The sequence below is a fragment of the Myxocyprinus asiaticus genome, chromosome 48 (assembly GCF_019703515.2).
Source record: "Myxocyprinus asiaticus isolate MX2 ecotype Aquarium Trade chromosome 48, UBuf_Myxa_2, whole genome shotgun sequence".
NCBI lineage: Eukaryota > Metazoa > Chordata > Actinopteri > Cypriniformes > Catostomidae > Myxocyprinus > Myxocyprinus asiaticus.
The window spans coordinates 29,038,146-29,056,811 of record NC_059391.1 but is presented as its reverse complement, the minus strand read 5'-3'; the positions used below and the strand labels follow the sequence as shown (position 1 = coordinate 29,056,811).

Sequence of the window (18,666 nt, the reverse complement as noted above, 5' to 3'; positions counted from 1 at the left end):
ATAAATGCAGTATTAATAGTGAGTTATTATTAATAAAATCTGTATATCCTTTTTTATATGCTAAAATGAGAACTTTCCTGACCCATGCCTTATAAAAAACATCTTATATATATATATATATGTATATATGTATCCTTTCGATTATTTATCTTCTTTATCTTGTATATGCATACATTGTTTTTGGTTTATAATATTTTTTAAATGTTTTTTTCCTTCACCTGCACTTCTTTATGTCTCAGTGATTGCATTCATACATTGTTTGATCTGTGTAATTGTATACATCTTATTGAACCTTTATATACATAGAGTTAGCACAATGTGAGGACTTTTCAGACGGTCCCTTACCCACCATAGGCAAAATTTCCAACTTATATCAGTCTTACAGTTTTTCTCAATCTCTTTGGATCAGTTCTCGAATGAGAATTATTATTTTTTCAAAACATTACATTCAAATCTCTGAACAATTATTTTTTGAATTCCAGATTTGAGTTCCTTATTCATTTAAGAAAACTGCACGTGTTTTGGCACATGTGTGCAAAAGAGTATGTACGATTGTCTACAGTTTGCACAATAACTAAATGCACATGTCTTGCTGATCAAAACTGATGAGATGATTCTCAGTGAAATTGTCACTCGTCACAACTTCTAAACATTCTTTCATCGTGTGAGCCATCACATGCAAAATGATCCATCCATTTATCAAAATCTGTCAGACATACATGTATATTCCATACATATCTATGACATGGGATGTTTTTTCATTGTTGCAGGGTTTTTTTTTTTTTTTTTTGCCATGGATGTCATTTTGTGTATATATGACTTAACATGTAAGAAATGTGTAAAAATGGACATATGTAAGTTTTCTGTTTACATGTAACACATTGCTACAAAAATACATTTACTGTATAATGTGCATATTCTCTTTCTGTTTACTATAGTATTGTACAGTATTGACTTTCTCCAGTAAACTTTTACCTACTGTTGAAATCAGTGTCTATAAAGCTCAGTGTGATGCACAATAGCAGTCAACTAGACAAAACTGACATTCTTGTATAGTACAGTAAGCAGTCAGTGTCAACAAAAAAAGTTGAACAAAAATGAAATTTGTATATAATGAACATTTCCAGGATTGACTGCCATGGTGAAAAAAACATCTAAACATTTTGACCAGTACTGCTCACTTGATGAAAAAAAAAAAAAAAAAAATAATCATCAACACTTTTCATTTAGGTGGCACTGGCCAATTTACTGTCACAAGAATTAGGTTTTAAAGCATGAATTAAATGTTTTGGGTGAGTTACTACATTTTGCAGACATGCAATAGAGTTGTGATGTCCCATAAAACAGTTGTGACAATTGCAATTGCAGTTTAGAGAATGTTAAGACGGTTTCAGAAAATGAGCCAAAGCGATTGAGAAAAACTGTAAATTAGCAATCTGGAACGATTTCACCGTGACGGCATCTGACCATCTTAAATACGGGACAAATCGCATACCTTAATGATTCGAAACGGGAAGCATAATTTCATCTTTAAATACGGGATGATCCTGTATTTTACGGGACGGGTGGCAACCCTAGGCCACAGCCACCCCTGGCCATCCCCTAGCTCCACCCCTGATTGGGAATGACAATGAGGCTGTGTGGGACAGATTTACCATCTCTTCAATGGCACGAACGGTATAAAGCTGTGTAAAGCTCCTAGATCACATCTGAACATCTGAGTAATAAGATCTTCATCATAGTTTCTAAGTGTACAACAACCATCAACCATGTTTCTTTTTTGGGGGATTTTCTCCTCAATTTGGAATGCCCAATTCCCAATGCACTCTAAGTCCTCGTGATGGCGTAGTGACTCGCCTCAATCCGGGTGGTGGAGGATGAATCTCAGTTGCCTCCACGTCCGAGACCGTCAATCCGTGCATCTTATCACGTGGCTTGTTGAGAACGTTACTGCGGAGACGTAGCGTGTGTGGAGGCTTCACGCTATTCTCCGCGCCATCCACACACAACTCACCACACGACCCACCGAGAGCGAGAACCACATTATAGCGACCACGAGGAGGTTACCCTATGTGACTCTACCCTCCCTAGCAACCGGGCCAATTTGGTTGCTTAGGAGACCTGGCTGGAGTCACTCAGCACGCCCTGGATTCTAACTCATGCCTCCAGGTGTGATAGTCAGCGTCAACACTCGCTGAGCTCCCCAGGCCCCCATCAACCATGTTTCTTTAGAATCTCCCAAACTTCTCCAGATCCTGAAAATAAAAGAGATACAAAGCAGAAACCATGTCTCAGTGTTGTTGTTCTTAATAACACAGTTTGGACTGAGATTATGGAGGACAATTTGACATTCTTGAGCAGAATTTTAAGCCCAACATCTCTACCCTGATAGCACACGTACAGTACATCACCCAGACGTCTGTTTGATGTGTGTTTACATCTAGAAGACGTTTATTTTACATTGTTTGCTCATCTGCAATACAACATTTCCTCTCAGATGTCAATAAGACATTCAGCAGACATCTTTGAGACGTTTATGATTTAGAATGATTGTAAATCTGATCTTTTAAAGATGTTCAGCACACGTGCATCTCCGAGATGTCTGTTTTAGATCTTTTCATTTGGAAAGCATCACATTCTAATTAACATCTGATAAAGATTTACAATCATTCTAAATCATAAACATCTCAAAGACATCTGCTGAACGTCTTATAGACATCTGAGAGGAAATGTCGTATTGCAGGTGAGCAAACAATGTAAAATAGACGTCTTCTAGATGTAAACACACACATCATACAGATGTCTGGTGATGTATGTGTGCTATCAGGGAAAAGGCTGCCTGATTCAAAACATACGTTCTTGTCATGCTCTTTTCTTAAGAACCATAAATTATGACAATGGAAGTACAAATAAGATTTGAGAGCTACTGTGGAATAATTAACTTAAATTTGTGTTGGTTCATCACACAAAGACTTCAGAAGACTTGAAATACAGCGCACCAGTCATTTGGACTACTGTTATGACAACAGCATCTGTCCCAGTATACTTTCATTGTATGAAAAAGAGCAGCGTAAACATTCGGCCTTACCAACCCCAGGACGAAAGCTTCACACCTGCTGAAATCTGGATGAATCTCACAGGCACTGGACACCGATTTGAGGAAAACTTCCAGATGTTGCGGCTACGGATGTCAGTTCCTCAAGAATAATCCATCATGCCAGTTAAACTGGTGAGAAAGCTCCTATTCACAGCATTCGGCTGAAGGTTATTATCTCCTTCAGTTATTGTTCTGCACAACTGTGGCTTTATGGAGCACATGGGGAGGGAAACGCCAGAACCACAAAGACTGAGAGACTGGCAGGAAAGCTTCTGAGCTGATTGGCAAAGCCAGGATGGAAGAACACTAAGGTCAAGGAACAGACCGAAAGAAACTGGCAGTATTTACTAACCCATATGCCATACTGTGTCATTTATTTATTTTTTGAGTTCTGTTTAGATCAAACACACACACACACACACACACACACACGCATATCCTGTAATAAAAATACACTATATCATGAAAAGTTTTTGAAACCATTCCCACAAAAAAACTTAGTCACATAAAACAGAATATTTTAATAGAAAAATACATTTGAGTCCAGGGTCCACAAAACCAGAGCGTTTCCGCATAGAAAACCATAAAGAAAGTGTGTACTGGGATAAATCTGAAAATACAGAGTTGCAAACTGGAAAACTGCTTTTCCAGAAGATGGAATGACAATTGGAATGACAATGTGCTACTTAGTACCAAAGAGCAAAATTACAGTGTTCAGCGTGCAAATCTCATGTTTACTCGTTCCAAATCTAAACCGCAAGCGTCAGCATAATCAAATATGATGCTGAGTTCGAAAAAAAGCTGGATGTTGGAAACAAAAGTCTGAGACCACACTAAAAATCTGTTATTATTTAACCATTTAACCCTGTTAATAAAGTTACGTTTTTGGGAATTTGAAAAATTAAATCAAAGGAAAGCTATGACATAACATGAAAAACAAATATGTGATATTCTCCACAATTTGACTAACCAAATGTAAGCAAATCTGTGACATTAACCATGTTAACTTGCACAAACGTTCAGATTTCTTTGCTTTCACTGAAGCACACAAGACGTTTTTAGGAACATTCTCAAATCAAGCTGGATAACATGGTAAATCAATTTTATTAAATTAGAATATTGCAAAATAGAAACATTTTCACTAGTGTTTTTTTGCCCTTCACTGTATATTAAAAACACAAAACACTGAAAGTTACACAAAGAACCAACATAGAATAAATATGACAATTAATATCTGTATTGCTGTTATTAAACCATCAACTCAATATTCATGAGTTTAATAACTCAAGCTCAAGCTAATCAATTTAAAGTTTAAAAAATATGAAACATGTATTTATTGTAAACACAACTGCAATAAATATTTACATACAGGATTAGGGCTGGGTGATATAGCTAAAAATGTATATCTCAATATTTTTCAGCCTTTTGATAATATTTCATTTATCTTGATATTTAAGTATTTGCTCTGAAATGGCTTAAAAAAAAAGGGTGTCAGAGGAACCATCATTTCAACTGGACAGTCTTGGTAGCCAAGTAGATTCAAAATGATTCATGAAAGAATAAAAAATAACAATACATTAAATAAATTGCAAACTTGCTGCAAATTATGGGGTCAAGCACACCAATGGCAAACATTTTGATTGAATTTAGAATTCCTGTGATGATTTTAAGCAAAGATATTAGTTTAATGACTTTCAGTCTAATACAAATGAAGTTTTGACCAATAGGTGGCACTTTTGGGCTTTTTTTTGTGTTTTTTTTGTGTTTTGGGGGGGTGTTGGTCACAATACCACATTTGAAGTTTCATGTCAGTATGGCAAAACATCCATGCGATACAGCCTCTGATCCTTATTGGTATCTTGCCATTTCATTTGTTTATGCATTACACGAGAACAGTTTGGTCTATCAAAAAGCTTTTCATGAATTTTTGTCAGGAGTGTGCCTAGATGATATACGGCAAATTTCAAGTGAATCAGACATACAGTATAAGAGTTTGAAAAAGTAGGTTTCTCGAAAAATTATAAATGGCGGAAAACATAGTGGATGGAGTCTAAAAATGATTAGATCTATTGAGACTCGCCATGACCCAAGAAACCAAAATAAAAAAAAAAATTTCTAATACTTACGGTTCAAAAGTTATAAGCCAAAACGTAAGTGAAATTTAAACTGTTGGTGGCGCTAGATGGTTTGTGTTAGAGACCCCAAATTTTTTGGGGGGGCTAGTCATGCCCATCCCTATCAGTGTGCCAAATTTCACCATTTTCCTACATTCAGTTCTGTGGGCTACCATAGACTACAAGAGCAGAAGCAGAATAATAAGAAAACTATAAGATGCAATAGATGCATACACAACGATAGCATATATCTTATTAAAATATTTTAATATGAAAATTCTGCAGGAACTTCCATGAACACTTCAGAACAAAATGTAAAAAAATTAAACGCACATTTTTGCTACTGAAGTTTAAATCAGCAGCGCTATTAAACATTTCAATCTTAACGCGCTGATACTCGTGAAAGTGAAACTAGTCTAGTGACACAATCTTTAGGAAATTTTATGGCAAAATAAATAGTGCATTAGGGTTGATTTTCGCAATGTTGGTTAATTTTATATCGCCTTCAAAATCATTGTGAATATATTGCGAATATTCGTTACAGTATATCACCCGGCCCTTCTTAGTATGCCATAGAGCACTCCCATTGTAGGCGCAAGATGACAGCTGCTCGCTTGTTGTTGTTGTGCAATTTACAAAAAGAAAAAAGTTACCCATAAGTTATTTTGCTTTAGTTGAAGAAATCTTTAGAGATTGCTTCCACAAAGTTCGGCGCGGACATTAGTATCCCAATGGTGCAAAGGATTGTGAAAATTGAAAACGCCATGAGGCACAAACGATCAATTACCGCGGCTGCGAACTTCCATTCGTTGCACAATCTTTCGTCTTCGTCCTGGTTGCGAAACCTTGTTGCAATGTACTTCACTTCCTCTAAAATTTTCGCCAGTTCCAGTTCCATAGCTCCGCCCACAATGCTTCCACTAACCCTGCCCCCAGTCCCAGCCCCACCCCCTAGTGTTGGCACCGTTGCCCCTGGCAACAACACGTCCTCCTGACTGCAGCCCATCAGTCGCCCACAGAGCACACCCGAATCGTGCGGGGACGTGTAGTGGACGCCCTCCATACCTCTGAACCCGATGTACAGCATGTTGCCGTTGGTGGGCTGCAGCGCCCCCTGGCTGACAGAGAGCTCTACGCTGGATACGCTGCCACGGCGAGGATGTTTGTTATTGCACGCGAGTCGGATCCGTTCCTCGCCAGGCCGTCGCATACGGAGGAACCAGGCGCACCAGTTGAGGAGGAGAACACGGGTCTGCGTAACAAAACAGAACCATGATTCAGAACAATCCAAGCGATTTAAACACAATTCAGTGATAACTGTTTTTAAACATAAACTTTGATGTCCTGCAATTTCCCTCATTGTATATACAGTTGTGTTAGGGCTGCACAATTAATCGAAATAAAATGTAAATGCCGATATGACCTCGTCAGATTAATGAATTGTGCAGCTCTATTTGAGGGTCATGATAAGGTGTTTTCAGTAGTTTAAGAGCAGTTCTGTGCTGGATACACATGAATTTGTAATGAGAAGCACATTAAAGATCTGTTGTACACAGAAACTTAAAAGTCTTCAGTTTTCTGCCAAAATAAAGGCTTGAGGATTTAACCACACCACACAGTAATGACAAGTTGCAGTTAAGAAAAATTATTATAGAAATACATTATTATTGTATAATAATAATATTAGTTGTAGTATTATCATACAATATTAGGCTAATATATTTCTATAATAATTTCTTAACCTAAAAATAACAACAAAGTTATAATAATAATTTTTATTATTATTATTTAAAGATAATAAATAAAGTATTTAATTACAATAACATAATATTCAAGTTGACTGGGTACCAAAAGATAATGACAAAGAATATGACGTATAAAATAATCTTACAATATATACAGTATATATATATAATTATTTGTGCTGTCAATTGATACATTTATTTAATAAAATTAATTATATGGTATACCGATTAATTAATTGAATTAATCTCAATTAATCGCATATTTAAATATTTGCTGAGAAAGCCCCTCAAATAACAATAATTCAATATATAATAATTAAATAATTAAAAATAGTTATATTTAAATAATTATAAATAAAACATATACTGTATATTATTTAAAAAAATAATTCAGATAATTCAAATGCATTACATTATTGCGGCAGACGAGTTAATAATTGATAAGAAAACACAAAATTGTATTCAGAATTCAATATATTGTTTATTTCCATAATACTGAACATAAGCCAATCATCAGTCCATCCATCTATTCGTCCATCTGTCCGTCTATCTATCTCTCACTCTCTCACCATCCGTCTATCCATCCGTCCATCTGTCTGTCTATCTATCTATCTGTCCGTCTATCTATCTATCTATCTGTCCGTCCACCTGTCTGTCTCTCTATCTATCTGTCTGTCTGTTCGTCCATCTGTCTGTCTATCTATCTATCTATCTGTCCGTCTGTCCGTCCATCTATCTATCTATCTATCTATCTGTCCGTCCACCTGTCTGTCTCTCTCTCTATCTATCTATCTGTCTGTCTGTTCGTCCATCTGTCTGTCTATCTATCTATCTATCTATCTGTCCGTCTGTCCGTCCATCTATCTATCTATCTATCTGTCCGTCCACCTGTCTGTCTCTCTCTCTATCTATCTATCTGTCTGTCCGTCCGTCTATCTCTCTGTCTGTCTGTCCATCTATCTATCTATCTATCTGTCTGTCTGTCTATCTATCTATCTGTCCGTCCACCTCTCTGTCTCTCTATCTAGCTATCTTTCTGTCTGTCCGTCTGTCTCTCTCTCTATCTATCTGTCCATCCATCTATCTATCTATCTATCTGTCTGTCTGTCCGTCCGTCCGTCTATCTATCTGTCCGTCCACCTCTCTGTCTCTCTATCTATCTATCTGTCTCTCTATCTGTCTGTCTGTCTGTCCGTCCGTCCGTCCGTCTATCTTTCTATCTATCTGTCTGTCTGTCTGTCTATCTATCTGTCCGTCTGTCCGTCCGTCTATCTATCTGTCCGTCCACCTCTCTGTCTCTCTATCTATCTATCTGTCTCTCTATCTGTCTGTCTGTCTGTCCGTCCGTCCGTCCGTCCGTCTATCTTTCTATCTATCTGTCTGTCTGTCTGTCTATCTATCTGTCCGTCTGTCCGTCCGTCTATCTATCTGTCCGTCCACCTCTCTGTCTCTCTATCTATCTATCTGTCTCTCTATCTGTCTGTCTGTCTGTCTGTCCGTCCGTCCGTCCGTCTATCTTTCTATCTATCTGTCTGTCTGTCTGTCTATCTATCTGTCCGTCCGTCTATCTATCTATCTGTCCGTCCACCTCTCTGTCTCTCTATCTATCTATCTGTCTGTCTGTCTATCTATCTGTCCGTCTGTCCATCCGTCTGTCTATCTATCTATCTGTCCGTCCGTCTATCTATCTATCTGTCCGTCTGCCTCTCTGTCTCTCTATCTAGCTATCTGTCTGTCTGTCCATCTGTCTCTCTCTCTCTCTCTATCTATCTGTCCATCCATCTATCTATCTATCTGTCTGTCCGTCCGTCTATCTGTCCGTCTGTCTGTCCATCCGTCTATCTATCTATCTGTCCGTCCACCTCTCTGTCTCTCTATCTATCTATCTGTCTGTCTGTCCGTCCATCTATCTATCTGTCCATCCACCTCTCTGTCTCTCTATCTATCTATCTGTCTGTCCGTCTGTCTATCTATCTATCTATCTGTCCATCCACCTCTCTGTCTCTCTATCTATCTATCTGTCTGTCCGTCCGTCCATCTATCTATCTCTCTGTCCGTCCGTCTATCTATCTATCTGTCTGTCTATCTATCTGTCCATCTGTCCGTCCGTCTATCTATCTATCTGTCCATCCACCTCTCTGTCTCTCTATCTAGCTATCTGTCTGTCTGTCCGTCTGTCTCTCTCTCTATCTATCTGTCCATCCATCTATCTATCTATCTATCTGTCTGTCCGTCTATCTATCTGTCCGTCTGCCTGTCTGTCTCTCTATCTATCTGTCTGTCCGTCCATCTATCTATCTATCTGTCTGTCCGTCTATCTACCTATCTGTCCTTCTGTCTGTCTGTCTATCTATCCATTCGTCCATCCGTCCGTCCGTCCGTCTATCTATCTAGCATCTATCTATCTATCTCTCTGTCTGTCTGTCCATCCGTCTATCTATCTATCTGTCCGTCTATCTATCTATCTGTCCATCCGTCTATCTATCTATCTGTCCGTCCACCTCTCTGTCTCTCTATCTATCTATCTATCTGTTGTCCGTCCGTCTATCTATCTGTCCGTCCACCTGTCTGTCTCTCTATCTATCTGTCTGTCCGTCTCTCTCTATCTATCTATCTATCTGTTGTCCGTCCGTCTATCTATCTGTCCGTCCACCTGTCTGTCTCTCTATCTATCTGTCTGTCCGTCTCTCTCTCTCTATCTATCTCTGTCTGTCCATCCGTCCATCTATCTATCTGTCTGTCCGTCTATCTACCTATCTGTCCTTCTGTCTGTCTGTCTGTCTGTCTATCTATCCGTTCGTCCATCCGTCCCTCCATCTATCTATCTATTTAGCCATCTATCTATCTATCTATCTATCTATCTATCTATCTGTCTGTCTGTCTGTCTGTCTATCAACTAGAAAAACATACATGGTCATAACATTTTTGTGATAATTAGTATGTTTGAATTAACTGTAGCGTAACAAGCACTTAACACTCTTGCATAACTTAGTGACGTTTCCAGTTAATTAGTAAAAGATCTGCTGAGTCAATATTATGACTAAATCAATGCAGGGGATGAAATATTTGCTGTATTGCCATATTGCTGTTGGGTTTTCCAAAGGCGTGCGCTTCGTCCTCCTAATTGGTGCTTGAATATTAATTGCAATCCTTGGTAATGTGGGCCTGAAATATCTTTCACAAACAATAATGTAAACTAATTATTAATGGTCACTATGTTAAACCTGGAAAAATGTGTTTGTTCCATGGCAACCCCAGGAGTTTGTCTAATGCGTTTGGTAGATAGTCTCATGTGCACACTATGAATACAGTACTCAGGTCAGAGTCTATTCATATTCATGTCACAGACAAGCGGGCCTATCATACTTACAAAAACACTTTGACCTTCAACATTTGAATGTGAATACAGAGAGAGAGAGAGAGAGAGAGAGAGAGAGAGAGAGCTAAGGTAAAAAAAAAAAGAAAAGAAAAACATACATATGAAAACAGCTCTACTATGATTAACATGTTTTCAATTTCTGAGTTCAAAGACATTAGATATTTTTTGGGGGGGGGCTTAATTTTTTTTAAAATGGTGTAACTGTCTGGACTCCAGAGACTAAATAAAATAAAATTAAATACAATTAATTGTATTTAATTGTATTTAATTTCTTGAAGTCTCATTAAAGCTGAAATTCTTGATAAAAATAAATGCATAGTTTTTTTTAAATTATGAAACCAAAATGTACACAAAGATTAAATTTCTACGAACTTGATACATGTGTTTTAAACTAAATTTTTAAAAGATGTATCTTTTTTTTTTTTTTTTATCATCTCTGACAACCTTATTTGTCAATAACCTAAATGCAGAGTCCCGAAACAGAACTTTCCATTTGTTCTAATATTTTGTTATCTAATACAGTGACATTCGGACATTTTTGACACAAGTGTGCCTCACGGGTCCAAATACATTTTGAGACCACTGTATGTAGAAACGCAAAGAGAAGGAGTGGAAAATAAAAAGGAGAACAGAAAGTGAAAGATATGGAGACATCTCTTACCCATCTCGGCATCTTTCCTCCGTCAGGGTCGTGATAATGATACTGCAACACTAGAACTGTAGCGATAACTGACAAACCCACAATCACCATGGTGGTCGCAAAATACTGTGCTGAAACACACACACACACACACGCACACAGACACAAGCATGCACACACGCACGCGCACATACATGCACATACATGCATGCACGCACACACACGCGCACGCACGCACACATGCATGCACACACACACACGCACACACACATGCAAGCACACACGCACACGCACACACGCACGCGCGCACATGCACGCACACACACATGCAAGCACACACACGCACGCACACACGCACACACACACACGCGCACATGCATGCACACACATGCACGCACACACACATGCAAGCACACACACGCACACGCACACACGCACACACACACACAGAGACACACGCACGCACACACGCACGCACGCGCACATGCACATGCACACACATGCACGCACGCACACACATGCACGCATGCACGCACACACATGCACGCACGCACACACATGCACGCACACACACACACACGCACGCACGCACAAACAAACACGCACAAACACACGCACAAACAAACAAACACACACACACACATTCAGCATGTAAAAGTATAGTCCCAAACATGGAAATTCTGTCATCATTTATTCGTCCTCATGTTGTTCCAAACCCATATGTCTTTCTTTCTTCTTGACTTTATCACATGAAAGTGTTTCTCTACAGCAGGGGTCGGCAACCTATGGCACGCGTGCCAATCACTGGCAGGCCAGCACGGCGAGAGAGGAGTAGACTATTTTATTTATATAAATTCTGCACCTGCATTCCAATCTACATCCTGATGTAATCCTTCCTCATGATCAGGCAGCGTGTTTTTATGAGCTGAATGGGAGGCTAAACAAAAAGTTAAAATGTGACAAGACTGCAATACACCCAACAGACTCGTGCAGCGCATGCAAGCCATTCGCACATCACGAGCCGGCAGCGCTTCACTTTCGGTTAATCGCACGAATAAACGTGTCTGCTTTGCTTCAGTCAGACTGTGCGGATGACAGCCTTCATTCAGTGTTTCATTTGTTTCTTTTTACTTTCAGAACAACACCTAACGTAATAAGAAAAACACCACTACTAATCCTTGAGATTCCCAACCCAGCATACAGGTACACCCTCCTTAAACCATGGACATTAAAAATGACATTAAACGATTAAAAGAGAAAACATAAACCCACATGGTGGAGTCTATTCAAAATATTTGAGGTTGTCGGCACAGCCATTGACCAGGAAATTAAAAAATGGCACTCCATGTCAAAAAGGTTGCCGACCCCTGTTCTACACAAACTGAATTCTGTGCATGGTGCAGATAAAGCATTCATGAGATCATCAGTGATGCGTGTCTGAGCTGTGAGAAGAGTTAGAGAGACATTATGAAATGTCATGGATCAGTAAACTGAATCTAATAAGATCCAGAATTCTTATGAATCACTCAGTTCTGTTAGTTGGTTTCTATGGAAACTATTTCAGTACATTTTAATAAAGGGATCAGCCCGTGACAATAACGGGCCACTTGATTAATTTTATTAAAAGTGTTTTTCTTCAGCTGAATGGTGGATTTTTCAGTGAATTATGACATATTATTATGACAAAGCTATGACCTACAGAATACAATAATATTGTATAATATAATGACTACTTTTATGAAACTCATTTTTGTGTGTATTCACAAGGTCAACATTTTATATGAATTGCTTTATTTGTTTTATTGAGGTTTGCTATACTTTCAACCATGTTATAAAAATTTGGGCATGTCTAAATACAGTTTTAAATCTGTATTTGTCGTATTTTGTGTATGATTTCAATATTTGCTTGCAATAAGCAATAAATGTGAATGCATTATAAATATACGTGTGTGCATATATCTACTGTGTATATATATATATATATATATATATATATATTTATAAATATTACGATATCCTGATTTGTCATTATTTTGTGTGTGATTTTGTTATTTGCTTGCAATTAGCAATAAATAAACGTAAAAATTAAAATGTATTCAATATATATATATATATATAATAAAATATTTGCCGTTATTTTATGTGATTTTGTTATTTGCTCGCAATTAGCAATAAATAAACGTAAAAATTAAAATTTATTCAATTAATATATATATATATAATAAAATATTTGCTGTTATTTTGTGTGATTTCGTTATTTGCTCGCAATTAGCAATAAATAAACATAAAAATTAAAATGTATTCAATTAAAAATGCAAATATGTTATAAATATATATGTATATATACAGTATGTACAGTATGTGTATATATCTACTGTATATACTGTATAAAAAAATTAATTATAAATGCTAATATTATATATATATAAATATGATAAAATCCTGATTTGTCACTATTTTGTTGACAATAGTTTATCTAACATATCTAAAATATCCTAATGTTCACCACAGGAGAAAGAAAGTCACAAGGGTTTAGAACGACATGAGGGTGAGTAAGTGATGACAGAATATTTATTTTTGGTAAACGTCCCTTTAAAAGCTAGGTTAAAGAATAGTGGCACTTGAAATCAAAATGATCTTGTCTTTGACATTATTTGATGGGACACTGAGGTTTCTGGGGAATAAACAAATGACACCTCCTCGGGCATCGGGGACACTTCAGCACAACAGATGAGCGCGACTCTACCGTTTCAGGGTGAGTGATCGCGTTCAATCCTAATGCACATTTGTGAATGATACATAACCATGAATGTGACGAATGAACTTTTGCAGAGTCTTTCAAGGTCTTGTCATTGTTTGGGGGGTGGGTGTGCAACGTGAAGCATTTACATGTTTCCATTGATCATGGTATAAATACTGGGGGTTGTACTTGCTTGTTTTGATTATTGGGGGGGGCCCCTGGAAACTACGCCCCTGTATGTGTCAATCATATTCATCTTCAAACTGACAAATCAGCACAAAGCATTCTGACTAATCCCCGCCCTGTCACTCTGATGGACAGCCTCACTTACCAATCAGAGGCACTGAATCAGACGTGGCGGGCATTATCTCCGCCACCAGCAGCATGAAGACGGTGAGTGACAGCAATACAGTGATTCCTGTAAAAAAATAAAAATATGAAAATTCATTTAGAAAACAAACATTTCTGAACATTTTAAAATATAAGCAACATCAAACAAGAGTGCTGTTGTACCGAATACACTGCAAAAAAAATCATTTTCTTATCAGTAATCAGTCTAGTGTTGTTTAGCAGTAATATTCTAATTTAATCTAATTAATTTTAGTGAGAATTCAGGCTGGAAACCCCCCCAGCTAATACAAACCTAAGCTTTGCAGGTTTAAGATGGGTGACTAAGACCATCTTAGTTTGGTTTTAGATGTTTTTTCCAGCAGGTTTACGATTAAAACAAGAAAAATTATTCGCCAAATATTTAATAAATAGTAATAAATGAATTTATACTATTAAATGTAGTAATAATATTTACAATAATAAATGTAACTCAAGGGAGAACAAGTTTAATTGTCTTACCCCACTGGCAAATATGTATGTGTGTATATACACAGTATATAAATATATACAACCCTCTACGGACACATTTTCAATTAAATAAATTACAGTGCATCTGGAAAGTATTCACAGCGCTTCACTTTTTCCACATTTTGCTATGTTACAGCCTTATTCCAAAATGGATTAAAATTCATTATTTTCCTTAAAAAAAAAAAAAAATCACCTGTACATAAGTATTCACAGCCTTTGCTCAATACTTTGTTGAAGCACCTTTGGCACCAATTACAGCCTCAAGTCTTTTTGAGTATGATGCTACAAGCTTGGCACACCTATTTTTGGGCAGTTTCTCCCATTCTTCTTTGCAGGACCTCTCAAGCTCCATCAGGTTGGATGGGGAGCGTCGGTGCACAGACATTTTCAGGTCTCTCCAGAGATGTTCAATCGGGTTCAAGTCTGGACTCTGGCTGGGCCACTCAAGGACATTCACAGAGTTGTCCCGGAGCCACTCCTTTGTTATCTTGGCTGTGTGCTTAGGGTCGTTGTCCTGTTGGAAGATGAACCTTCACCCCAGTCTGAGGTCCAGAGCGCTCTGGAGCAGGTTTTCATCAAGGATGTCTCTGTACATTGCTGCATTCATCTTTCCCTCCATTCTGACTAGTCTCCCAGTTCCTGCCGCTGAAAAACATCCCCACAGCATGATGCTGCCACCACCATGCTTCACTGTAGGGATGGTATTGGCCAGGTGATGAGCGGTGCCTGGTTTCCTCCAGACATGATGCTTGCCATTCAGGCCAAAGAGTTCAATCTTTGTTTCTCATGGTCTGAGAGTCCTTCAGGTGCCTTTTGGCAAACTCCAGGTGGGCTGTCATGTGCCTTTTATTGAGGAGTGGCTTCCATCTGGCCACTCTACCATACAGGCCTGATTGGTGGAGTGCTGCAGAGATGGTTGTTCTTCTGGAAGGTTCTCCTCTCTCCACAGAGAAACGCTGGAGCTCTGTCAGAGAGATCATCGGGTTCTTGGTCACCTCCCTGACTAAGGCCCTTCTCCCCCGATCGCTCAGTTTGGCCAGGCGGCCAGCTCTAGGAAGAGTCCTGGTGGTTCCAAACTTCTTCCATTTACGGATGATGGAGGCCACTGTGCTCATTGGGACCTTCAATGCTGCAGAAATTTTTCTGTACCCTTCCCCAGATCTGTGCCTCAATACAATCCTGTCTCGGAGGTCTACAGACAATTCCTTGGACTTCATGACTTGGTTTGTGCTCTGACATGCACTGTTAACTGTGGGACCTTATATAGACAGGTGTGTGCCTTTCCAAATCATGTCCAATCAACTGAATTTACCACAGGTGGACTCCAATCAAGTTGTAGAAACATCTCAAGGATGATCAGTGGAAACAGGATGCACCTGAGCTCAATTTTGAGTGTCACGGCAAAGGCTGTGAATACATATGTACATGTGATTTTTTTCGTTTTTTATTTTTAATAAATTTGCAAAGATTTCAAACAAACTTCTTTCACGTTGTCATTATGGGGTATTGTTTGTAGAATTTTGAGGAAAATAATGAATTTAATCCATTTTGGAATAAGGCTGTAACATAACAAAATGTGGAAAAAGTGAAGCGCTGTGAATACTTTCCAGATGCACTGTAATTATTTAATCAATTGTCAATGGCTAGTAAATTTTAGTTTTTACTTGCCAGACTTTTGACAACAAGATTAATGCAACTGAAAAAATAAATAAATAAATAAATAAATAATATTAGTATAATATAATTACAATATAGTAGTTTCCATAAATATTATTTTATGCAATATAATATGCAAGACTGTACATTTTTATATTTCACTTTTGATCTTTTTTAATCACATTTCACATTCTATCAATTTATATGATGTCATAAATTTGCATTTTTAATAATGATACAAGCTGTTGTCACTGTTCGAAATTTCATATAAAGTGAAAGGTTGGAACCTAATAAATATATATATATATCACACAGGTGCATCTCAATAAATTAGAATGTCGTGGAAAAGTTAATTTATTTCAGTAATTCAACTCAAATTGTGAAACTCGTGTATTAAATAAATTCAATGCACACAGACTGAAGTAGTTTAAGTCTTTGGTTCTTTTAATTGTGATGATTTTGGCTCACATTTAACAAAAACCCACCAATTCACTATCTCAAAAAATTAGAATATGGTGACATGCCAATCAGCTAATCAACTCAAAACACCTGCAAAGGTTTCCTGAGCCTTCAAAATGGTCTCTCAGTTTGGTTCACTAGGCTACACAATCATGGGGAAGACTGCTGATCTGACAGTTGTCCAGAAGACAATCATTGACACCCTTCACAAGGAGGGTAAGCCACAAACATTCATTGCCAAAGAAGCTGGCTGTTCACAGAGTGCTGTATCCAAGCATGTTAACAGAAAGTTGAGTGGAAGGAAAAAGTGTGGAAGAAAAAGATGCACAACCAACCGAGAGAACCGCAGCCTTATGAGGATTGTCAAGCAAAATCGATTCAAGAATTTGGGTGAACTTCACAAGGAATGGACTGAGGCTGGGGTCAAGGCATCAAGAGCCACCACACACAGACGTGTCAAGGAATTTGGCTACAGTTGTCGTATTCCTCTTGTTAAGCCACTCCTGAACCACAGACAACATCAAAGGCGTCTTACCTGGGCTAAGGAGAAGAAGAACTGGACTGTTGCCCAGTGGTCCAAAGTCCTCTTTTCAGATGAGAGCAAGTTTTGTATTTCATTTGGAAACCAAGGTCCTAGAGTCTGGAGGAAGGGTGGAGAAGCTCATAGCCCAAGTTGCTTGAAGTCCAGTGTTAAGTTTCCACAGTCTGTGATGATTTGGGGTGCAGTGTCATCTGCTGGTGTTGGTCCATTGTGTTTTTTGAAAACCAAAGTCACTGCACCCGTTTGCCAAGAACTGTTGGAGCACTTCATGCTTCCTTCTGCTGACCAGCTTTTTAAAGATGCTGATTTCATTTTCCAGCAGGATTTGGCACCTGCCCACACTGCCAAAAGCACCAAAAGTTGGTTAAATGACCATGGTGTTGGTGTGCTTGACTGGCCAGTAAACTCACCAGACCTGAACCCCATAGAGAATCTGTGGGGTATTGTCAAGAGGAAAATGAGAAACAAGAGACCAAAAAATGCAGATGAGCTGAAGGCCACTGTCAAAGAAACCTGGGCTTCCATACCACCTCAGCAGTGCCACAAACTGATCACCTCCATGCCACGCCGAATTGAGGCAGTAATTAAAGCAAAAGGAGCCCCTACCAAGTATTGAGTACATATACAGTAAATGAACATACTTTCCAGAAGGCCAACAATTCACTAAAAATGTTTTTTTTATTGATCTTATGATGTATTCTAATTTTTTGAGATAGTGAATTGGTGGGTTTTTGTTAAATGTGAGCCAAAATCATCACAATTAAAAGAACCAAAGACTTAAACTACTTCAGTCTGTGTGCATTGAATTTATTTAATACACGAGTTTCACAATTTGAGTTGAATTACTGAAATAAACGAACTTTTCCACGACATTCTAATTTATTGAGATGCACCTGTGTGTGTGTGTATATATATTATAAAAATAATAATTTAAGTGCTACTATATCAAAACTACTATGCAAAAAAAAATTAAAAATAATAATTACTAAACACTTACACAGATTTGCATTTGTGAAATTCTTTCATATTTACAGTGTTTTCTGAAGTTAAAATATTTAACGTATGATTGTACTTTTAAATATGAATGTATTTAAACATTTATTACTACATTTTGTTGAATGTTTTTATATGCACTTGTGTGATTTACATTGAGTTTACATTAGCCCTGTTCACACATGCATCCAGGTAAATTACAGGGAAATTGTTTGGTTGCCTTTACTGGTGAATGTACCACATGTGCTGTTCACACATGACCTCTAACCTGAAATTTGCAGGTAATTTTCTGGAAAAGGCTGTATGTGTGGAAGGGCTATTGATATGTATAACAGGTGCTAAATTGGCACTGTCTCTTTAAGAGAAGTGTTTACGGTTGAGTGAGTGCAGCACACATTAATGAGAGAGAAGTTGCACCGTTGTTTTTCCCTCATCCGTGCAATG

General features: G+C 38.0%; 2 protein-coding genes across 2 annotated transcripts in view; both read right to left on the bottom strand.

Annotated features, from left to right (window-relative positions):
- Nucleotides 1–18,666, bottom strand: part of LOC127437102 (integrin alpha-11-like) — a 563,744-nt gene that overhangs the window by 292,040 nt on the left and 253,038 nt on the right. The window lies entirely within an intron of this gene.
- The window catches only part of LOC127437117 (neuronal acetylcholine receptor subunit alpha-7-like), a 41,887-nt gene continuing 26,815 nt past the window's right edge, over nt 3,595–18,666 (bottom strand). The window contains exons 8-10 of the mRNA XM_051691816.1: nt 14,047–14,133; nt 10,997–11,106; nt 3,595–6,463 (exon numbers count right to left, since the gene is read on the bottom strand). Coding sequence (XP_051547776.1) covers nt 5,882–6,463; nt 10,997–11,106; nt 14,047–14,133 — 779 coding nt within the window. The 3' untranslated portion in view covers nt 3,595–5,881. The remainder of the gene's footprint in view (nt 6,464–10,996; nt 11,107–14,046; nt 14,134–18,666) is intronic.